Here is a 24,115-nt window from a genome sequence, read left to right on the forward strand (position 1 = left end):
TTTGTTTTTCAGCTACTGTATATCTTACCTTCCCACTTCACGTAGTCAAATGTAACTCACATTTCAGGAGAATGGTGTTGGAAGATAGAAAGGGCAATTGCAAGAAACATGGACTATTAGTAGGACACAGCAATTCTTGGCAAGTTCTTTTACAGATTAGCACTTCAATATTAATGCTTACAGCTACATATTATCATAACACTTGGATGAAAATTAAGTGCAAACTTTGTTAGCCTGAGGCAGCTTCTTGAAGTCAGTTTTTGTTTGTTTTTAAAACAGTAATTCTCACCCTTAGGCATCAGTAATAAATAAAAGTCAGACTATAAGCCCTTTATGGCAAGGACTACATCTTGTTTGTTAAGAGGCATAAACTTATGTTCTAGGTGTCTTCTCAGTCTGGTTTCTCTGCCTACAGTTTAGTCGTGGTAAATGTAGTAAGCTTAGCCTCTAGCAGTTGTTATACAAAGCGAAATACCGTCAAGGTAATGCACATACTATGCAATGCTGCATACATTGAGGCAATAAAGAGAAAGTCTTGTTCCTTGCTGGAAGATGATGATTGGAATAGTGAGATTTTGCCAGCTTTATCTTGTCTTAAATAGACAATTATTGGTTATGTTAGACAAAAATGAAAGTAAAGATGCGAAAGCTACTAAACACAATACACTGCAAGAGCACCGAACTGCCTACTTTTGTGTGTGCGTGAAAGTTAGTTTTAAATGCCATCATAATAGATTATAACATTTTTCAATACAATGAGTTTAAAGGGTCACTCACTTTCTTGGCATCTGGTATTTTGTTTTCTTCAGAGGGAGGTTCTGGTGAAGGGGGAGACTGTGGAGTTGGTTGACCATCAGTTTGTACCTGGGACTGTGTTCCAGCTTCATTGTTGTCTTGCTGGATATTTTTCTGAAATGAAAGCCCAGGCACAAAGGATGTAGAAAGAATGTGCACTTGTATTTATTAGAAGTTATAGTGTAATTGCTTTCCCACATGCTTTCTTACTTACTGAGCAATAACTCTGTAGTCAATGTATTCATGGAATCATAGATATAGATGAGAGACTTATCAAGACATCTAGGCCACTCTAACATTGCAGGATTCTTCCCCCTCCCCCATTATAGAAAGCCAATAGTTTTCCCCCATGGGTAAGTCATTCAGTAATTTAGTAATAATGCAGGATTATGTGCAGATAATCAAAACTAACTTTTTTATGCTACAGTTATTATCGTCACACATTAAAGTTTTCCCTATTTGGGGATATACTAACAATCCTGAATGTTAGTTACAAGCAAAAAATCGCTACTGCTATTTGACTCTAAAAAGATATTAAACTAAATGTACAGAATGAATACTTAAATTTAAGTTCCTACTAAAAATGTCAAACTGTTTCCATAATGGGACATACGCTTGTTTCCAGACACACTTTTCCAAGGAGACAGCACTCAGTTGACCCCCTTTCTTGTAAACGAGTTTTGTTTCTCCTGAAGTCTGCCCCAAAATTAAATTACTTTGTTTCCCTAGCAGAAAGTATTTATAATTCATCAAGTATTACAAAAGAATGCATTTTATTAAGAACACGGTGTGCAAGAACAGACCAACTTACATCATCTGAATTCTCTGGAGGCCTCTGGTTCACAATCACCACTTCAGTCTCCACATTGAGATCTTCATTCTCTTCAGCTTTAACTTGTTCTACCATTGAGGCAGTAGACACACTGAAAATGCCATGAGTATTGACACGGACTTTAACTTTGACTTTAGATCTCTCTCCATCTTTCTGAGCTGCCACATTTTGGACAACGTATCTGCCTAAAAACAAAGGGGATAAAATGACACAGACAAATTTGTAGCTATTTTTCTACTAGGATATATGGCATCTTTCACAAAAACTGTATTTCCATACATTTTATGGAGTTAATGGAGAAGAAAATGCAAGACGTGAGGCCTGGCTCAGGCAGAGGAAGTTGCAGAGAACTGTCATTCTGACACTGATGATCAGGAAGTGAATGTAGAAACCTAAATATTACAGTGTGGGTTTAAGTTTCTCTCCCCCCAATTTCCATACCAGATGTGCTTAATCTACAGACAAGATGTCTCCCTCCCCCACACCCCAAATACACAAACTTGAAGCCCTGCAAACTCAGCCCAAAAACTGAGTCAGAATTGGGCACTTTGTCTCATCTGCACCACCACCAATGAGAGATCCTAAAAGCCAGATTAGGCCCTCAACATCTCTGTACCAGCTTCAATGGGGTAGTCACACATGTGGCCCTGCAACTGAATTTAAATAATTCTATTGATGATACACAAAATGACTTAGAATCCAGCCAGTAATTGAGGGGAAGATGGGGATAAAAGAACACAGTCTGGATTCGGAAAGTGGTCTCCAGTCACAACTGTAATAGAAATATAAAATAAAAATAATGAAGAAAGCTCACCCTCCCATGGTTGTGTTGGCTCAAAAGTAATGCCAAGATTTAAAAGGTTACTATAGTAAACGGATATGAGTGAGTCAACAGATCCTGCGTGTATTCAAATTATGCCATTTTTACATAAATTCCTGTTTGGTGTAGAACAGCTCTTTGAAAATACAGAGTCAGATTCCCCCCACGCTTTTACAAACTTTACCAGCAACAGCTATCTATTAATATCCTTTGCTCCAGGTGTCAGAATGTGTTGGTCTTTTATTACTCACACAAAGAACTTCAAAGGGTTGTGAAACTGAGAAATAGAATATTAGCTAGAGCCAATTGCTGCTGTGCCAGCTTCCCCCTACAGCTCTGGTTCATGCAACTCAAACCATGCAACCTGGAACTTTTGAATATGGATATTTCCTGGTTTTAGTTCAATGTTTATTAACTTTCACTTTCCTCAGTCATTGAACTAAAACCAGGAAATATCCATATTCAAAAAGTTCTAGGTTGCATGGTTTGAGTTGCATGAACATGTATGTAGATTGGAGATGGAGTCTCTGCCACATCCGCAGAGAGATGATAGGGAATTATGGTGCATGATTAATTGCCAGTCAATAAAATGCTATTGTAACCAGCAAATATTGGATTATAGATTAGTCAAATGTGTGAAGCTGAAAAATTGATTTCCCTACACTCACTTTTCTAGCTGGCAATTGGAGACTTGAATTCAGATTAGCTACCACTTTTTTTTTTTTTTTTTTTTAAAGCAGATAAACTGGAGCAAGCTCAGATAGTGTTTTGAGACGTATTTAGGAAATTAAGACATAAGAAAAGGTTAATGCAGGTTTTTTCTCTGAGAGGTGATTACATACAAGAGTCCTCTTCTTAGTCAGAAGATCTGGTCCCTTTGCGTACTGAGTTATGTCTGTTTACTTTACTGACTGAAGTCAGTTCTAAATTCTATTTTGTCTCGCAAAACGAATACAGCTATAGGAGCGTGACTTGCAGTCTCTTCTGGCTCACATGTCACAACTACTAATTTAATTCTGAATGAAGAAACTAACTGTTGATTGTGTGAACCAGTACCAAACTGACTTTCAAATTCCAGGTAAAGTTTTCAGGGTTGAAGTTAAATCTTTACACTTGTAAAACTGTACATATGTTATAAATTACTGTAGACAAACATGAACCCTACAATGCCTTTGTAATGGTCACAACTGTGAATGTGCCATCTAAGGAAAAAAAGACAAAGGGAAGACTATTATATACAAGTATGTAAAGATTATGAGCCCAATTCTCATTAATCAAGGAGACAAGAACAAGTACAGGTTAATAAAATGCAATACAATTTTCTGATTAAATAGTAAGGGAATCCCTACAACAGTAAAGCAATGGAACAAGTTTCCAAAGGTAGTTTATTGTTTCACTTCCAGTGGAAGAATCAAAGCTTAATTTTTTTGTATCTAGGGGATAGGTTTAGGGATACTTTAAAATTAAGATGGTAGTGGTGCAAGATGGAAAGCTAGTTTAAAAAAAAAAAAAGTGTTAAGAAATCCCTTGCACTTATAATGGTTTCATTCCAATCAAGGAACTTGACATAACTGGCAGCCTTTCTTTAGCTTGTGACATGGAAGTGTTTACCAGGGGCTAGGCTAAACACAAACTCAGTTCAAATGTAAATTGGGCTGGAAACATGAAAACATATACATAAATCCATGTGTTACAGCTCTATCAAAACAGAATGAGGTCGGTTAACATTACACAATTCCAGTGAAAGTAATGAAAGTTATACCAAGGGATTTGAAAGATGGCAAAGTGCCACATTCACCAGGACAATCACTTACCAATCTTTGTCTCGGGATATGGGACACCATTAGGATCAGAATAGAAAGCTTCTAGCTCAAATGGACCTTTTCTGTAGAAGGTGAGAACTTTGGAGAAAGGTGCTGCATGATTTCTGCTGAACACTTCATGAACCCTACAGTTAGGATCAAGCAAAAAGTACTTTAGAACGGTACATGTGCTGAAACAGCTGTGATTTTCCCTTTGAGAAATGCTGAATCCTTTAACATGAATAGTCCTGAGAAAGTTATTTCTGGGAAAGAATCTTTGCTATCAGACATTACACAAAGACCTACATTCTAAGTTGATAATGTGAAGTGATTACACATTCCAGCTATTTTAGGGCCTGGTAAGCAAGACAGTTCAGTCATGTTTGAATAGGATTTGGGAACAGATTACCAGTAGATGTACAGTACTTGACTTTTTTTCAAATGTGTCCCTCAGTTACCTTGAAATAACTATTGAAATTAAAAACTGCACTTCTCTAATGCCTTTTTGAATATCAAAGGCTATGTTCCTGGTTACCAGTTGATTTGCTTTATGGCTCAGTCAAGAGAGCAGAGACACTTATTTTTCCCTCCCTTGCTCTGACAGGAAGGCTGACAACTATTCATCCAGGATTCTCCTGTGCTCTGGGCTTTCTGAGTCAGTCTGCTTACTTCCAATCTCCAGAAAATTTAATCTAACTCCCTACCCAACAAATCTTTTGTTGAATTCCAGTTTTGGAAACCTGGTTAGGTGGAAGATTAACTGCCTCACAACTGAGCCACAGAAAACAAGATAGCTGAAAATGGGTTGTCAACAGTTTACCTTCAGAGGTTCAGTCTACAACAGAACAAATACTGAGATCTATACAGCCGCATCTTATGAGAAAACACAGATGGACAAGAGATTCAAGGCTGAACTAGATGGAACTTGGGGCAAGGATAGACTTTACCACCTTGGAGAACTGGTGTAGAGATTGAGGTGTATATACAGGACTGCTGCAAACCGCGTGTGGTAGATTTAACAGAAAATAGGGAAGTGTTCACTCTACTTCAATGGCAAGAATTATAAACAACAACAACATTCTTTAAAGATTATTATGAGGAGACACTAAAGTTTTTTTTTTTTTAAATAATATGTCTTAGTAGCACATCTTGCCACAATTTTTTTTAAAACCAGTTACTGAGTGTATTCTTATATCCGTATTTTTAATTAGTCAAAGAAAAATCCTCTATAAAAGTTTGTTTTATCAAATTATTAGGATTTCAAACTATTAGGAATATTTTCAGCTAGAAAAATGCCCACAAGACAGCCCACCTTTGAAAGGAATTGGAACGGTAGAAAATGTTTTGAATGTATGTATTAACATTTACATAGTTCTTGATTAACCTCTCATTTCTGTATTTATTATCCAATAAGTTTACTTCTATATGTTTATATCTTCTTAAATATGCAAGTCAAATTGGGCCCTGTATACAGGTGGCCACTTTATCTCATAATCAGTACAGCTCACTGACTAAAGAGGTTAATTCTGAGTCTGATTTACAAGCCACTATTCTTACTTTTGGTGGAGATTAATTCAGCATTCAGTTTCTCTTGTGAGACAAAAGTAAGTATTGTTACGACAGAACCACTACCAAAGCTATAAACAGCACAGCTCAATGGACCTATGAGTTGTTAGATTATTTAGCACTGACCCTTCAAGAAAGATGCACAGATGAACTTTATCCTTATATTGCGTAAAACCAAAATCCAAATGGGAACAATACTTTAAGCTACCTACCCTTCAGTGTCATCGGTTTCCGTATTCCACATCAGAGATATTGGGAATGGAACTGCATCTGTGACAGAGAATTCTCTCACTTTAAATGCTGGAGAAAGAATTGCACACTAAAAGACAAACAAACAGCTGTTACGATTGGCTATGTGCCTGAATGTTATGCCTTAAAATACATTAACTTTTTCAATAATTTTTTTTTTAAATAATGAGTCCTATACTTTATTGATTGTACCAAAACAGATCTAGGTAAATTAACTGCTTAAGTGAAACCCTGATGTGAAGGAATTATGCTCACAATGGGTGCATGTTCTTTAGGTACAAGGGACCTTCAGTTTATCCCTTGCACTGTAGCAAAACTGCTAGTTATCCCTAAACCAACCAAAATTACTCTTATTTTAGTTCTAACACAGATTAAACTACATTTTTCTTGTTGTTTAACATTACAGTTCTCAGGGGATACACCTGGTATGTTCCAAAGGAGTAACAACATTACACAGAATGCCATGTGAGCGTGCTGTGCATGTCCAGCAGTGAAGGGGGTTAAGCCCATTACCATTGTTTCTTGCTCTGTGCTTATGGGAGTAGTCAATGGATGTTCAAGGGCTATGGTTAGTGAGGTGGAAGACAGGAACAGAACACAAAACAAGGAATGAAAGGAAAAAAGGGTGACGGAGGTACAGAAGGAAAAAAGTTTCAGAGCAAAAGCAATTTACTTTCAGGGTATGCGTACACTGCATGTGACTGTGTGTTTGTAGCATGGGTAGTCACATCCCACTCAGGCCAGCTGCCTGAGTACAAACCCATCAGGGACCCCAAGCATATACTTGGGTTGCAAGCCCATGCCACCACATCTTTGCTACTAGCTAGCGCCTTTAACAACAGATTAAAGGTAGCATGGGTATGCCTACCTGTGCTACTTCACACCTTCATTTGCAGTGTAGACATACTGTAAGAGAAACAAATCTACTTTCAAAGTCAAGTAAATATGGATTGCGGGAAGAGCTGCAATGAGACATTTTAAGTTAATAGCAAAATGTAACACTAAGTCCAATACCAGAAAATGTTACACACAAATGTATGTATTTGTATGTTCAATGGTAGTACATACAAGCCATCTAAATACATTAGGTAACAAAGGAGGCTTTTACAGCCTTTGATGGATAATGCTAAATCATTTGTGCCAGAGGTGATTCTCCTATATTTCTTAAGAGTGGATTGTTTTGCCTCTGGAATGCATCTAATGGTAAATGTTTTCTAAAACAGTATAGCAGAGAATACCCTGAACCCCCTACAAAGGCCTATTGTCTTTTTGCTGATTACTTTGTATTGTCTGGACTGGTCAATGACCACTGCCTCACCCAGTCTGCACCTGCCAGGAAGGCTTTGAATGAAGTAGAGCCTGAGCCCTCTCAGCAGCACCAAGAGGACTGACTGGAAGAGAGGTGAAGTGGGGAGAGAGAGAGAATAAGGTATATAACAAGAGGTTTGGGAGTCTGGGAAAAAATGGCAATGGCTCCCCAGGCTCAAGCCAGATAAAGTGCAGCGACTAGTTGCAGTTTAGTCAAATCAGTAAGTATGTGAAATTAAAGTGACAGAGCTTTTTAAGCATGTCACTGTTTCAGCACAAAGTATATGTTCCATTGCCTGCTTTAAGAGTGTCACTTTTGCCATCTGCTATAACTACATGGTCAGTTCTCGAAAGGAAGTATTCTCAGAAGACTTAAGTGGTACTGTGAATACTGTACCTGTAAAGCACAGCCTCGTGCAACGGCTTCGTCTGCATTCAGTGTTGTGCTGACATCTTTGCCAAAGAACTTTGCAATCTTCTCTTTAACAACTGGAATGCGTGTAGCTCCACCAACAATCTCAACAGCATTCACATCTTCCACTTTAAGCTGAGTTTGTTCAATTAATGAATGGAAGGGCACCTCTATCCTTTGTAGGAGGTCAGCACATAATTCTTCAAACTGGGATCTAGGAAAATCAGACAAAAAGCCATAGTTAAAAACTCTGGAGTTTTGCTTTACCAGGTTTTGTTAGGAACTGTTTAAAACTGCACATTTCAGCAAGAAGGCTTTATAAACGAAGCCACCATGAACAGATTTTAAAGCGGTTTAGTATTTTTAAAGTTAGTGAATTTAGTGTTTGCAAATGTGCCAAACTCAAGTGATGTCCACACAGTCTAGCAACACTATGAATAGATACCATGCAAGTTTTTGCACATTTCTGTCAACACAGCTCAACTATATGCACCACTACCTAAAGAGATCCCTTCTAAAGGATATTCTGCCTCTATGCCCATCATCAGCCTTTCTGCAGAAGCTACAGATAAAGGCGCAAACAGTGTTGGTGATTTTTGTGCTGTGAGCTCTTGTGCCTCTAGTTTCTAGGGAAAAACACCAAATATCCACCTGAGATTACTGACCAAAAGTAACTATGACTGGGAATGAATGTAAATTAGTAAAATAGTCTGTATGACATAATCAGTCAGCCAGTCTCCTGTATAGTGTTATTCTGCCCTCCAGTTCTATCATGGCGTGCATTACAGTATTTGCAGATAAAGCAATAAAGCTCCATTTATCACCAAGATTGAAATCATCAAAGCAGTATAGGGGATTTAGTTTTAATTAAGGGTGTGCAGCCAATTTCCCTGCCCTGCTTTGAAAGTGTCAACCCATGTTTGTAAGTTAATGTCTTTCTGTATAAGTGGTGAGTTTCTATGTTTCTACAGATGAAGAGGGCAACTATGTTACTTTAATTATTGCTTCAGTCTCTCAACCAGCAATGGGAACTCACTGCATGTACATCTCATTTAGATGAATTTATACCCCACTTTAAACCCATGATTTTCTGTAAAAGGAGGCAGCAAGTTGGTGTGAGATTTTACACCTTTGGATTCTTTGTGTAGTTTGAGTGTTTGCTTTCTCTCCATTCAAAAGAAATCTTTTGAATTTGGGCTCTCAAACACACAAAACTTGGCACAAAAGTGAATCCTGAATAGATCTAGTGTAAAAGGCAGGGTATTTTTTTTTTTTTTAAAGGTTGGATTTAGGGTAATTTTTAGCTATTCTTCACATCATACTGGACAGTTTGTGTGCTGCGCAAACAATTGGTTGTTGAAAAAAGTTTGCAAATAGAACCTTATCCATCAGGAGCGACACACTTTTCTGTCACTTATTATTCCACAGCAGAAAAGGGCTCATATACCCAGTTACCAATGGATAGTTTTCTCCAGCAGTAGCTGCACTTTTACACCCCTCCCCCCAGGTAAAATAAAATAAAATAAATCCCTAATTAAATATTATAAAAGGACCCTAAGAAGCTAACTGGTTCATAATGAAGTTTGTATATCATGACTGACATGAACCATTCCTGACACAAACCCACAAAAACAAGGAAATAGGATAAGCCACTTATGTACCTCACCATTACAACTACCATCCACCACAGACCACATACTGCAAGTGCAGTCTTGCCCCATTTCACCCTCCTGCATGCACCACTTTACCAATTTATTTTTTTCACTAACATTAATAGTTGTTGACATCTGGAGTAGTAGTTGGCTGTGTTGGGAGACAGCAGTTTGATAAAAGAGTTGAGTACAGAAGGACAGTTAAAAGGAAAGATGGAGGATGACATTCCTCAGAAGACAGAGTTAAGGTTGTGGTGCATGGTAGCATATGGTAGCAGAGGGTATGCACATTAGGTGGGTTAACTTTTATTTCCTTACTTTTATGGATTTGTGTCAGGTATGTTGCATGTGTAGCAAAATTGCTTCAAACTACAAAGTATTTTGTGTATTAAGTCTAGCAGGTTTACTTCTAGACCCAAGGTGATAGTGCCTTGTACCTAAAAATGAGGGCATTTCAGATTAGGAGTATAGGCAGGCACTGCAACATCAGTGTTTAACATTGTACATTTGTTTCATTCATATGGCCATCACATACATTATGTAATGAAGTCTGAACTATTCCAGCATCACAAAAAAGCTGGAAGTATTCACAATAAAGATTAGATTTATAAGTGGCCAGGATTGGCCACTGTTTCAGAGATACTTCATGTTTAATAAACAGTTAGTAATCTTAGTATAGATCAGGGGTTCCTACACTTGGTTCGCGGCTTGTTTAGGGTAAACAAAGCGTCTCACGGCCCACCAGAGGCTTACCCTGAACAAGCCGCGAACCAAGTTTGGGAACCCCTGGTATAGACCGTCCCTTTTCTTTTAGGACTGTGGAAACAAAGAATCCCATCCACTGAGGATTTGCTTTAAACACAGTGTTCCCTCATTTTCCTTTAGCTCCTATTCACCTGTTCATCTTTCCAGCCACATCTCTATCATTCATAAAGCACTCAATGTTAAGTGGGATGTCCGTGCTGTTAGAGCTCATTAGCTTCTTCAGTTTCTCACACTCCTGATGTAGACGAAGAAGGGCTCGAATTTTTGATTTCGGATCCAGTTTATACTTTGCTTTTATTTCTGCACAAAAGTGATCCACTAACTTTTCATCAAAGTTTCTCCCCCCTAGGAAGGGATCAAAGGCTGTGCCAAGCACCTGGTTTGAAAGAGAAAATAGTTTAGTTTTACATTTGACAATCAGACATTGCACTGGACTTCCACCTATACCAGCAGGCCTTTTTTTAAAACAAAGACGCCACCACGTAGGCTTATTTCTTCCAATGTGTAGGTTTAAAGATTTAGTAAGGTATTAGTAGAAGCTGGTCTGTACACCTGTAAGTTGGAAGTTTGCCTTAAAAAAAAAAAAAAACAGCCTTTCTAGAATGGGTGACAGTCCAGTGTCATCAGGGCCTTAGTCCACACATAGGTTCAAATGGCTTATCACAATCTCAAATAACTGTACTCTGATTACAAGTCAATCCACTTACAGCTTCAGTGTAATTGCAACATAGTATAAGGAGCCAATATTAATGGTGCCAAAATGCTTAATGTTTGTGTCCACCATATCACTTTACACACATTAAATAAATACTTCCAAAAAATGAAGCTGTAAGTTGTATATTTTAGTAGTCTTTACATATACTGCCACTAAGAGATTTTCTTTTTAAAACGTGGTCAGCAAGTTCAAGAGGTTTAATTGCTTTTGTTGTTTCAGTGTACTGTTACAACTATTTCACGCGTTTATATTAGAACAGTTTTCAGGTCACTTGAGTCCCTGCAAAAAACTAATTCACAGTCTAGAGCAAGACCTGCTAATCAATATGTAGAGATGCAAGGTGTTGTACAGCCACGTTCTGTTTGGTCATCATTTCAATTCAAGCACAGTTTAGTGGTACAATTTTTTCCCCTTTTTTCTTGACCGAACTTTACATGGCCCATGGAGTAACACACAAAAATGGATTATCAGCTGACTACCTTTAGTTTACCCTTGTTAAAAGCACAGGCTGATACTTGAAATGCAGAATGTCCCATGTCAACAAACACCACTATCCGTGGCTTCTCTTCTGGAGCTGGAAGGTCTTGTTTGTAAATTCCATAGTTAAGAGCCACTGTAAAGCAAGAAGCATCAAATGTTATCTGCACAATCACTAGTGGATCTCCATTCAGTGCACCATCATTTTTGCAATGGTGCACAGTCACAAAAGGCAGGTTCCAACTAAAATGTTTACATATATACATTGCTATATTTACTTCCTAGCACTAATACTTCATATTACATCTACCAATGAATTTTCTGAGCCCTGGGCACATCAGCAAAAGTAGATTAAATATTTATATGGATGTTGACATCCACAATTGCACCGATAGTGGTTTTATATCCTTTAACAAAAAATTCTGATTACAAATATTACGAAAACATTCCTCATACAGGCAACTTATTGAACAATTGATCACTATGATGCTTCTTGCACATTCCTCTGAAGAGACAGGATCCTGGACTAGATAGACCACTGTTCTATACTGCTAGGGCAATTCCTATCCTCAAATGTGAGAGTCAGGGGAAAGTTAAGTACAGTACAGTAGAACCTCAGAGTTACGAATACCCGAGTTAAAAACTGACTGGTCAACCGCACACCACATTTGGAACCAGAAGTATGCAAACAGGCAGCGGCAGAGACAAAAAAAAAAAGCAAATACAGTACAGTAATGTGTTAAACGTAAACTACTAAAAAAATAAAGATAAGTGTAAAAAAATTTGACAAGGTAAGGAAACTGTTTCTGTGCTTGTTTCCATTTAAATTAAGACGGTTAAAAGCAGCATTTTTCTTTTGCACAGTAAAGTTTCAAAGCTGTATTAAGTCAATGTTCAGTTGTCAACTTCTGAAAGAACAACCATAATGTTTTGTTCAGAGTTTCAAACATTTCAAAATTATGAACTTTCCCTCCGGAAGTGTTTGTAACTCTGAGGTTCTACTGTATTCCTATTAAGTCACCTTAGGAAGCAAAGCGTTCTCTTTTTACCACCTTCACAACACCTCATGACAGAGAAGTTTTATAAGTCAAGAAAAAAATGGCACAAGTGTTGTAAACCAACTCTGCTTTTAGTGACTGGTCTATTTTTTAGCAATTCTTAGTCTGAAGTTATTTGAGTATCTAAATGGATCTCCATTAAACATACACTTGCTGGAATATGTTTCCTTTGCTTTACCTGCTGTCATGTCATTCATCAGTCTCAGACAGTTTAGGCCAACAATCTGAGCAGCATCTAGGACAGACCTCCTTTCAGCATCAGTGAAAAATGATGGAACCTGAAGAAATCATGTGGGAACAGAATTACCATTAGAAAGCCAGACTTGCAACACAAACATTTGTTTGAAATACTACCCATTCTGCATCCCCAAAAGGAGATATCTGACACTATATCTAGCAACTGCAAGGTTTTAGCCCAAAATAAAGTTAGTTACTTAAGACCCTGATTCAGCATAGTACTTCGTAGTCCCATTGAAGCCAATGATTAGGTACTGTGCTGAACTGGGGTCTAAAAGCACATCAAGGCCAATCAGTAAAGTAGAATATTTTGAGGAGAAGCCTAATGTAGATGAATGAAGCCTAAATTAATTTTTGACAAGAAATGGAAAAAGTAGTCAAAGCTACTTTGATGTTAACATTAGATGCAGCATACTGCCAAAAATTTTGAGTTTAAGTTCTTTGCTCTACTTGGAACCAAAGGAATTTTCCCAGTGGCATGGTGGTGCCAACTGGCAGATCACTTAAAATAAATATTTAATTCTTTGATATATTGTGCAGCTTGATAGAGCACTCACAATATTTCTGTCTAGGCATTTTAGCTTGTTCATCTTCATGGTATCTGAGCAACTGTTCAACACTTAATGTAACACCCCCATTGTCTTTTTCCTAATTACGATGCTTTTCAAAGCTATTTTACTTTAACATAAAGTTAGTATATTAATATGAAGTAAAAAATCTGTATTTTAATATTGGTTGTTTATAGCTTCCATTGCTTTATAACAAGCTCATATATAGAATACACATTTTCCTTTTTAGAAGAAGGTTCTGGTAATGTTAAATCTAATATGTACAACGTTACCCTGAGCATACAAGTACTTGAGCTGAACAGCATCTTAAACTTCATTTAAACTAGAAATCTTCAGTGATTACAACTAGGGAGATTAATGTCTCTATTGGTCCAGTGTAATAGAATTACTTACAGAAATAACACAGTCTGTTACTGGCTTTTTTAGGTTAGTCTCAGCAGTCTCCTTCAACTTAGTCAACAGCATAGCTGTTATCTGTTCCACACTAAAGAAATGTTCCTCATCCATGTACATCACCTGTATAGCAAAAAAAAAAAAGGGAGGACAATTTCATTTTAATTGCAGAAAAGCAGAGTACCACTTAATAGTTCTGGATGCTCTGCTGACCAACAACCCTTCCCTCCAATCTTAATGCACTCGTGCAGCTCATTATACAGTTACAATTGAGAATTCACCCACCAGCCCCTTGAGTGTTTGCAGATAATGTCATTCTGTTTCTACACATTGAGTGTAATTGATAAATGAATGAATTCCCCTGGATAAAATCACTTGCAGATGATTTATAGCAATTCAGATAATGGTGTAAATTGTAAGTGTCAATTAGTGAGGCTAGCACACAGTAATGAATCACTATGCCAATAAGTTAAAAGTGGCCAGCAATTTTCAAATTGCTCACCACTGCAGAAAAGGTAAGAAATTATCTACCAAGAAGCATTCAGTTAGGAAGAGCTCTTTACAGCAGTATTAAAAACATTTACTTAAGAGCTTCTAGACTATTTCATAAAAGATTTTCCCAAAAGATCACTATGTTCATAACCTAAAATTTGTGTTATCTGTTTTGGTAGCCAGAACAGCCTGCACTTCAATAGTTCAGGTTGTACCCAGGAATCAAATAATATAAACAAACTTAAAAGACAAAGTTAAACAAGTCTTTACTCTCATATTGCTTCCTTCCTACAGACATCTTTGTAAACTGAAATGGTTGGGAAGGGGAAAGAAGTACTACTGTAAAATCAATCAGTTTTAAAATACCTCTGTATTTCCCTTCCTTTGTGTATTCGCCTTTTTGTCATCTATTCTATAGTATAGAAAAGGTGTAAAGCAGAATGCTTTGTAAGAGACCCTCTTGTGGACTCCAAACGTCGCAATCTCCTACTGATTTGTTCTCAAAAGATTTTTCTCCATGGACAAGAAAAAGCTCCACACAGATTGAGGAAAAAATTGAAAATGACTGTCACAGTACTGTCCCTCTTAATACCAATTTTCTCTAACTTGTTAAAGAAAACTACTTAAACTCACTCCCATTAAAGAGACACCAAACAAAGTATCTACCATTGTTACAACTCACACTTCAGATAACTATAGATTAAGAAAAAAGTCTCTTCAGTTTATTTTGTGCATTGCCCATGTTTGTGTGGATCTTTCACAGAGCACCAAGGAAGAGGGTTTTGTTTTTAAAAGAAACGGAATTGTGACTATAAAAAAATCACACTAATTGGCTGTGGAATCTATGGGGCAGGTTTAGTAAGTGAATCTATTTTTAGTTCTTTTAAAAACTGACTAGATTTCAGATTGAGTTGTTCCTTTAAAACCATGGGATACTGTTTTGATCCTCCCATGTACCAGCAAAAAAGTCCAATCTAGAGGTGGATAGAGACCACTTGTGTGTATCCTTTGTGTAGTTTAATTATATGATCACATACCCTATCAACTATATCATCACTTTTTTCTTATAGCTTTAGATACACATCACATATTGAAACATTCTCATTGGCATAATGGCCACTGTATTTACCTGACAAGCTTCTTCTATGCTAAGTTCTCATCTCTAGGTCTCACTATTACTTTGTTAATTAGGCCTGGTGCACACTTCAAAGTTTTGCTGGCACACCATTGTCAGTTAGGAGTGTGGGGAATAAAATAAAATAAACACCCCTAGCTGACAGCTGTGCTGGCAAAAGCCCACATGGGGATAGTCATACCAATAAAATGGTCCTTTTGCCAATATAGCCTATTTTAATTGGGGTATGGTGTATGCCAGGGGTTGGCAATCTATGGCACGCGTGCCAAAGACGGGCCAATTTTTAATGGCACGCTGCTGCCTGCTGAGTCCCAGCAGGCAGCAGCGTGCCATTAAAAATCCTGCCCAGCCCGGCCCGGCCTGCTCTTCTCTGCCCTCCGCCCCCCCGCCCAGGCAGGGGGCAGAAGCTTGGTCCTGCCAGCTTCCCTGCCTCTTCCCGTAGTGTGCTGGGTTCCTGCCCCTCCTCCGCCTCTATGTCCCTCCCTCCCTGCTGGCAGATCAGCTGATGGCCCTTGTGAGGGAGGGGGTCGGGAAGGAGCAGAGTCAGCGTGCTGGCTGCTCCCTGCGAAGGCAGAGAAGAAGCGGGGGCAGGGCCTTGGGGAAGGCGGGGGGTGGGTGGGGGTAGAATAGGGGCATATCCCCTCCAGCCCCCTGCCCTGACCCCTCCTCCCACACACCCAGCCCTCTGCCCTGCCCCCCCCCCCCCCCCCCCCCCGCCCTGAGCACCAAACGGGAGCTCCTGCACCCCACCCCCACATTCCCACCTGCACCCCTCGCACCAAATGGGAGCTGCCCAGGTAAGTGCCCCAAACCCAGACCTCCTGCCCCAACCCTGAGCCCCGTTCTCTCATTCTAGCTCCTGGCCAGACCCTTCACCCCCAGCCCTGTGCTCAGTGCACTCCCACCCTCAGCTCAGTGCAGAGAGAGGAAGAGAATGGGCCAGAGCCAGGGAGAAGGTAGGTACCCACTGTAAGTGGGCAGGGCCGGGACCCCAGACCAGCAGCGGGCTGAGCAGGTCCAGCAGCTGGGATCCCGGCTGGCAGGAGCTGGTGGATGGAACCCCTGAGCGGCAGTGGGCTGAGCCACTCAGCCCACTGCCGGTCTGGGGTCCTGGCCGCAGGCCCCGCACAGCCCGCTGCTGGCATAGGTGAACAGAACCCCAGACCAGCAGTGGGCTGAGCAGGCCGGCGGCGTAAGATCAACATTTTAATTTAAATTTTAAATTAAGCTTCTTAAACATTTTGAAAACTTTGTTTATTTTACAATACAACAATAGTTTAGTTATATAATATATAGACTTATAGAGAGAGACCGTCTAAAAACATTAAAATGTATTACCGGCATGCGAAACCTTTAATTTAAGTGAATAAATGAAGACTCGGCACGCCATTTCTGAAAGGTTGCCGACCCCTGGTGTATACTATACAAGCAAAATAAATCTTTTGCCAATATAAGTTGCATCTCCACAAGGAGGGCTGGGAGGCATAGCTATAGCATCCTTTCTAGTGGAGACAAAGCTTTAGTCTGCAATAGATGTTGCAGGAACAGTTTATGTACATTTATTGCAAATGTCATTAGGGTCTCTGTCAAGTAATAGTAGAGGTTCTAACAAAGTGTATAGCATTAACTTGTATTGAGAGACAGTATGCCACCATGTAATCAGGTTATCACAGTGCATAGGCACAGGGGGAATTAAGAACAGCATTTCCCTGACTTCAGTGCAGAATTATATAATCCTATAATTATTTTAATAGTTTTTCTGCCAGAATGTGTAGACTGTGTGCACAATTGCCACCAGGGAAGCTCTTCTATGAGGAAGTATTTATAACGAAAGCCTGACTCCACTCTGGAGTAAAAAAAGCTATTCATCAGTTCAAAAGCCCTTCTGGTACAGAGGTGAAGAATAGCTTTTATGGGAATTAATCATGAAAATAAGAGATTTTAATTAAGTGCTAGAAAACAAACCTTTCCAACATAGCTATAGAAACTAGAAAGCTAGACTGCAAATATGACACTCTTACCTTTATTCCAACTCCACCGTTTTTCATTGGAACCAAATCATAACTCAAACTTTCTTTCTCCTTCTGAATAAAAGGATCATTAAATGCACGGCCATGGAATCTCTTGAAGTTAGATACTGTGTTGTTAGCATGAGTAATTTGCTGCAAGAAAGAAAAAGAAGGCATCTTGAATGCAACACTTAACCTGCATATTAGTAAAAGAACGGCAGTGTCAGATTGCTAGCCTCTGTTCCTAAACCAGTCAGGTTTACTGGCCAGAGACTTGACATCTGACCTCTTTTCTCTAATATTAAATTATGTAGGACTGTAGTTTTATACAGAAATATGCTGGCATAAGAGGTGAATGAGCATTGTATTACAGAGTTTACAGTTTAAAGTCTCAAGCTGTTACAATACAGAAACTCTACACCCCAGTCTGTGTATCAGTTTAAACTATTTTTATTGCTCTTGTTAAAAGCCTTTTGTTCTCTACCAACTACTGATGACTTACAGTACCCAGCAAATACCAACAAATCTAAAGGTTTCCAGGGATCAACATATTGACGGAGACTTGTTTTGTTTTGTCACCCCAACACAGAGGAAAACAAGGGACTTGGAAGCATAAAATTAACTACAACAAACCTCACCAGGAAGGGTACTTGACATCTATTTAAAAGCGTAGCTCTATGGTCACTCAAGTTGGAAGCACTTAAACAGCAAAAGTAATTTAGTATGCAATGGGCAACAAGTGCAAAAAACTTTAGTGGCTTTTAATGAACTGATTTAGAGTTTAAAAAAAATCTTTAATTTTCAGGTTATCGAGATAACTGTATGTACCAATGAAGAGACTTTTTTAAAGTAATCACATGCCATTAATACTGTAGGATATTTGAGAATATTCCTGCGGTTTTGGCCACAATTAAGCAGCAGCAAGCCAGTTAGCATGCCACACTTAAACAGTGCTACTACAGCATGGTATTCTTCTGAAACTTGCAATATGTTTTAGTGAGTTAACAGTGAAAGACCAGCATGAAGTGATTAATTATTCGCAAAGTTGTCTAGCATTTGATTGAGAATGCAGAAAAATTGAAATTTAAGTTGCTGTTAAGTAAAAAACCATGTCAAAGTTAAATTAAGATGATTACTTGCTAAAAACCCAGAACAATTCAGGTATATAGTTCTCCTGCTTGAACAAATGGCTGTTACACTCCCTTGTTAGTGAAAATGCAAAGCCCAGACTGTCATGGGCCAAGAACACGACCTAAAATTCCACTGCTGTCAGGAAAAGAGCCTGTTCACTATTAAAATGTACACCTCTACCGCGATATAACGCTGCCCTCGGGAGCCAAAAAATCTTACCACGTTATAGCTGAAACCGCGTTATATCAAACTTGCTTTGATCCACAGGAGTGCGCAGCTTCCCCCCCCCCAGAGCACTGCTTTACCACGTTATATCCAAATTCGTGTTATATCGGGTCGCATTTTTAAGTGTTTGTCAAATGGAAAAAATTGGTAAATTTTGTTTTCAAACTGTTAAAACAAAAAAAGCATGAAAAACTGAATATGTAGTACCCTTTTGAAGCTATTCCAAAAGCGACTGAAGCCACAAACTGTCCAAGAACAAAAGTCTGTTGTGAATGCATGTTCTCAAATGTAAGTTGAGAGAGAAGCTTTCAATTTAGCTAAAGCTGCTGGACAGCTTTTAATTGAATGATCTCTTAGTAACACTCCCCACATTAGTCTCTTGAGAATCCAGATAGAAGCCATTTATTTAAGACAACAAATGCTCTGAAGACTCCTTTACTTTTTCTCATTACTTCATTGAATTATGTTAACATCTGAATCAGTGACATGGAAATATAGTCTGAAGAAATAAAAATAAAAGCAGTGGTACAAAAGGAAACTTCCAAATCCTGATAAAAAAAAGATCACAAAGTTAAAACTCTAATGAAATATTTGTTCCACAATGTTTTATGTGGATATCTGTTTTAATTACATTCCCATTCCTAGGAATGAATGAAAAAATGATTTGCATAGAGAGTTTTGCAGTTTGTTAGCTTCTGTCTTTGAATCTTGTAATTGCAAATGTATGTGTATCTTATGATCACTCCTATATTTTCAATCAGATCTCCCTGTTTCTTCATAGTTAAATGGAAGACTTTCACAGTTGATGCTCTCTCCATGGAAACCTATCACAGCACCTTTGCACCTTGACAGATATGAATAGGCCAGTAGAGGGAGCATGCTTGGTCTGCACCTGCAGTAAGCTAGTCCTATTTTAGGATATAATCAGCCCAAAACATGGCTTTTAGATGTTGATATCTGAAGTTTTAAACATTGTACATGGTTATTTTAAAAAACGTATTAATGTTTTAGCGCTTTTTAAAAAAATGTATTACTGCAGTGAATAAGAGAAAATATTTAACACTTTCTCTTTTCAGAGTAGTTCATTCAAGCAAAGGCCAAAGCTCTTAGTTCACATTTCAGTTTAATGACTTATATACACATTCTACATAATTTGTGAAGATGCATTTCTAATGCAAAGAAATTTCCTAAGTAAGAGTGTGTTCTGGTGATTTTATTTTTAAAATGATCAAATAAGGCAGGCATCTAACTGGAACTTATTAACCCAGCACATGGCATCCTCAGCAGCAAACCTGGACATGAGACTGTCAGAATAATTCAGTTCTTGGATTTTGAAATGCTACCTGACAATTAAGATGACAGACTTTTATCATTTCCATTTGTTCCCTTATTTGAAACAGATTTATGTTATTAATTTTACTAGTAGTTGGATTCTCTTTCATAGAAGACAACCTACCTGGTTTTTAGCTGAAACACCAATAGCTCTGTTTTTGGATCCAAATGATACAACTGATCTGAAAAGACAGAGGCGCTTGTTAATTCAGTATTTTATTTTATTGCCAATATTGCCAAGAGCTATAGCAGCTTTATTTATCGCTATTGCAAACAGAATTTGAGAGTTTAGGCAAGTTATATTGCTACTCTTGTGGCTTATGCTAATTCACAGCATTTAAAAAAAACTAATTCACAATCTCTCTCTCCAAGCCACATACTTTTCTCTATCAGATATTGCATGTTTTTATTTTCACGCACATGCACAGAAAGTTTCAGCTCCAAAGCATGTTTGTAAAGTTACAACATATGCTTTGGAGTTGAAACTTTCTGTACTTAGTCTTAGCCCAAGGGTAAATTGTTCTGTACAATTTCAAGAAAAAATTTCAACCAAGTTATCTATATGAAAAGAAACAGATGCTTGGGTCACAATTTTTTTTAAATCGTCATTTTTTGTGTGTGGCTAATCTATGAATAGCTGAACTTCTGAGTTCACATGTAGCACTGAGTAAAACAAAAAACAAACAAACAAAAAAACTGTTTCAATGTGGATTAGAATTTTCTTCATTGTAAAGCTGAGCAATTACAAAATCAATTTATGTGCAATAAAGCTTTAAGTTGTTTAATAGCCTGCTATACCAAGAGCTTGAACAAGAGAGACTGCATATCTTCAATGCCACAGCTACAAAGTTTCTTCATCCCCTTTTAACAGGAAATTAAAGCCCAAAGACTATATTAAAGAAAAGCTGCAAATTAAACCATGCATCAGGAAATTAATAATTCTAATTCAAATATAACTTCTCCCAAAATGCATATAAGAGCCTTCCTGGTAACAAAGGCTACTACCAGAGTATATGCATAAATATATGTGCAGTGTGAGCAAGTTAATAGTCAGTGAGAATCTTTTCTAATCCTACAATGTGGCTAAACATACACACATTGCATGGCAAGTATTTTAATTTAGCTATAATTACATTCTCAATGTGTAGACCCAGTTCTTTCAAATGTTAGTGCATCTGCTTTGCCTTTGCTGTGTGAACACTCTCCCCCCCGCCCCGCGAAGGGCGGAAAGTTGTCTATTTCGTTTCCGATCACAATACAGCATTATTGTTCAGATTTTAAATGGGAAGCCTCTGAAGATTACAGAGCTGTGCACGTTACCTACGCCTGTTTCTATTCCCCGCTTCTCCAGCCGCCGCTTCCCGATCCCCGCTTCTCCAAGTGCCGGGGCCTGACGGGTCCATGTCAGGGCAGCCCCGTGCCCCAGTCACGATACACCCGCGCCCCGTCTCCCGGGACTGGAAGGCTGCGCCCTTCAGGGCAGCTTTACTCAGAGGGCGCTGACCCCACCGCGGGGAGGCAGCGGGCAGCCCAGCGCCCTGTAGGGGCTTTTACAGGCGCGGGACCCCCGCCCCAGCCGGCGCGCGGGGCTGAGGAGGCGCGGGAGTAACGCAGCCGCGCGGGGGGGAGGGGGGGCTGCGCTGGGAGCTTCCAGCAAGTTCCAACTCACGGCGCAGCGAGCCCCCCGCCCCCAGCGGCAGGAGCCGCTTCAGCATCCCCGCCCCGGCAGCAGCACTCACCCTCCCCCGCCCCGGGGCCACACGGGGGCCGGGGCCAGGAACTGCAGCATCGGCCCCGCGATACCACGCCCGGCTCCCCGGGCACCCACGCGGCGCGTGAAGGGGCCGTAGCCCCCGCGCCGGGCGAGACAGCCCGACGCCCCTCGGGGCCCGGGCAGGCCCCCAGCCCAGGCTCAGCCGAGCAGCCCCCGCACTCACGGGGTGCATCTGTCGCTGAACTCGTTGGCGACGGTCTCGATGCCCCCGGCCCGGGCCACCGCGATGTAGCAGCTCTGCGAGCCCAGGTCGAACCCCACCACGGACATGGTCCCGCCCGCGCGAGCCTCTCCCCGCACGGCTCCGCCGCAGAGCGCTGGCTCCGCTGCTGTGTCGCTGCCTCTGGCCGCGGGCGGGGGAGCCGGCGCCGCCGCTTTAAATATGACAGCGAGGAGAAGTTTCCAGAAACTGCGGCAGCCCCTTGCCGGCTCCACGTGCGGCTTCCGCTTCCGCTCCCTCCGGCTTTCTCGAACAATGCTAACCAATGGCGGGCGGAGGAACGCAGTGATGTTTTTCGTTCTCATGACAACCCGGGACGCCGCGGATTCTGCGCCGGCGGCGGCTGTCAGACTGGGAGGAAGCCGGCTGAAGAGGAGGGGGCGGGGCCCGGAGGCTGGTAACACGGCGCGTGCGGGGCAGGGGTGTTCTCGGATGGCCTCTTCACCGCGCTCCCGGCTATGGGCTCCCGGAGTCAGTGCGGCCCCCGTAGCTGGGCTCCAGGATACCGCGTCTGCGCGCGGATACGAGACAAACCCACCCGGGTAGCGCGCCTGGGTCCTGATCGGCCTGTGTCTGCTGCACCGCCCCCCCCGCATGCCTGCCCCCAATCTCCCCCCTCTCCTGCTGCTCCCGCTAGGCCGCCTGTCCTCGCCTCTGCCCTACTCGGCCGGGCGCCCTGGGACACGATTTGCCCGGATTAGCGCTGGGTGGCGAACGGACGGGGCGGGCTAGTGACTGGTGCCCGTGTGGTCGCGATGGGTTGTGCCGGGAAGGGGAAGTCCCAGGAGGGTGACACTGACAGCCAGGCCTACAGCGTAGTTAGGGTTTGGCGGGCCTCGGCGCTGTTCCTGATAGCTACTCCGGAGTAAGCCGTCCGGATCTCCCACCGTCGTGTGGACGCTCCTGCTCTAGACTAGCCACCTAGACAATCTCTTTGAGATGTGGGGGCGGGGAGCAGAACACCGCAGGAGATGGGCTGGCACAGTGGGAGGCACAAATAGCCTAGCCAATAATTCTCTTTGAAGACACCCACCCCCCCCAAAAAACCCCAACTCCGTTCCCCTCAGCTTGCCAGATTCCTGGGTGTCTCTTATAGAACTGGGATCAGGCATGACTTGTAGGCATTTGGGCATTAGGCTTGCTGTAAATTAATACAATTTTAAAGAATTAGGCTCTGATCATTAGAAAGTTAGGACCCTAAATACCTTTGGGATCTGGGCCTTACTGATTTAATTCTTCACTTTACTTTTTCTCCCCACTTTCTATTTTTCCTTTGTCTTCTGCTGCATTTTGGTGAATCCTTTCCTCTGTTTTTTAAGGATAGATTTACACTGTATAGTATGCTTATGTCAGTATTATTCTCATCAGTGTTAATTGTTCTGTATCTGTCCTTGCCCATCAATATTTATTTCTGTATTGGGCCCTTGTTTTTCTTTTTCATGTTGTCAGTTTCTCCCCAAAGAAAGAACATGGGGACTATGATTTCCATCCCAAAGTAACTTTTTTTTATTTTCCATTTTCTCCTACAATCCCAACTCTTTTTTCTCAAAGGATAGGGTCAGGTTATTCAATTAAAAGGGGGCAGTGGGAATAAATTGGGCATATGTTTGCCTCTAGAGATACAAGTATATGTGAGGGTTGATATTGCTGCTAGAGATGGCACAGCAATTTGTTTCCAAGGGAGAGGATGGTTTGGTGCCAGAGAAGTTGGGGAAGAACTTTGTCTCGGAAATGTGAGCGAGGCATGATTTTCTTCTCTTCCCCACAACTCAAGTCAGAAGAGAAGAAGGTCTGTCTGAGGTGGATATGAGGAGGAGCTGGTGTGTTTGCCATTCTAGAGGAGTTGCAGAGTAACTGAGCTATGCAGTAGAGGAAAGGTGAGATCATCCATTCCTGATTCCCACCTCTTTAATTTCCAGCTGCTCTTGCAAAAGTGAAAATATTGCCAAACTTAGTTTAACCAGACAGAGCCACAAAGGTGTCTGCTGCTTCCCTGTGCCTCCCACATCTTTTAATTTAAACTATTTTTTGTAGAAAATTTTGCTCAAAATCTCAAATAGTTCAGAAATATTGGGTTTAAGAGGAAAAAGAATGCTGTAATTGCTGAGACACAAAACACACATGCTAAAATAATGCAGATCAATAAA

General features: G+C 40.5%; 2 protein-coding genes across 2 annotated transcripts in view; one reads left to right on the plus strand and one right to left on the minus strand.

Moving 5' to 3' along the window:
- Positions 1–22,099, minus strand: part of LOC113406825 (heat shock protein 105 kDa-like) — a 29,201-nt gene extending 7,102 nt beyond the window's left edge. Inside the window, exons 1-12 of the mRNA XM_026653593.2 lie at positions 21,912–22,099; positions 20,099–20,156; positions 17,299–17,439; positions 13,651–13,773; positions 12,630–12,729; positions 11,396–11,529; positions 10,333–10,577; positions 7,770–7,998; positions 6,028–6,134; positions 4,262–4,395; positions 1,607–1,812; positions 778–909 (exon numbers count right to left, since the gene is read on the minus strand). Coding sequence (XP_026509378.1) covers positions 778–909; positions 1,607–1,812; positions 4,262–4,395; positions 6,028–6,134; positions 7,770–7,998; positions 10,333–10,577; positions 11,396–11,529; positions 12,630–12,729; positions 13,651–13,773; positions 17,299–17,439; positions 20,099–20,156; positions 21,912–22,018 — 1,716 coding nt within the window. The 5' untranslated portion in view covers positions 22,019–22,099. The remainder of the gene's footprint in view (positions 1–777; positions 910–1,606; positions 1,813–4,261; positions 4,396–6,027; positions 6,135–7,769; positions 7,999–10,332; positions 10,578–11,395; positions 11,530–12,629; positions 12,730–13,650; positions 13,774–17,298; positions 17,440–20,098; positions 20,157–21,911) is intronic.
- The window catches only part of LOC112117832 (beta-1,3-glucosyltransferase), a 130,382-nt gene continuing 128,283 nt past the window's right edge, over positions 22,017–24,115 (plus strand). Inside the window, exon 1 of the mRNA XM_029911981.1 lies at positions 22,017–22,313. Within this exon, the coding sequence (XP_029767841.1) occupies positions 22,017–22,313 (297 nt within the window). The remainder of the gene's footprint in view (positions 22,314–24,115) is intronic.

Source organism: Terrapene carolina, unplaced genomic scaffold, assembly GCF_002925995.2.
Source record: "Terrapene carolina triunguis isolate 2854851 unplaced genomic scaffold, T_m_triunguis-2.0 Scaffold141, whole genome shotgun sequence".
Classification (NCBI taxonomy): domain Eukaryota; kingdom Metazoa; phylum Chordata; order Testudines; family Emydidae; genus Terrapene; species Terrapene triunguis.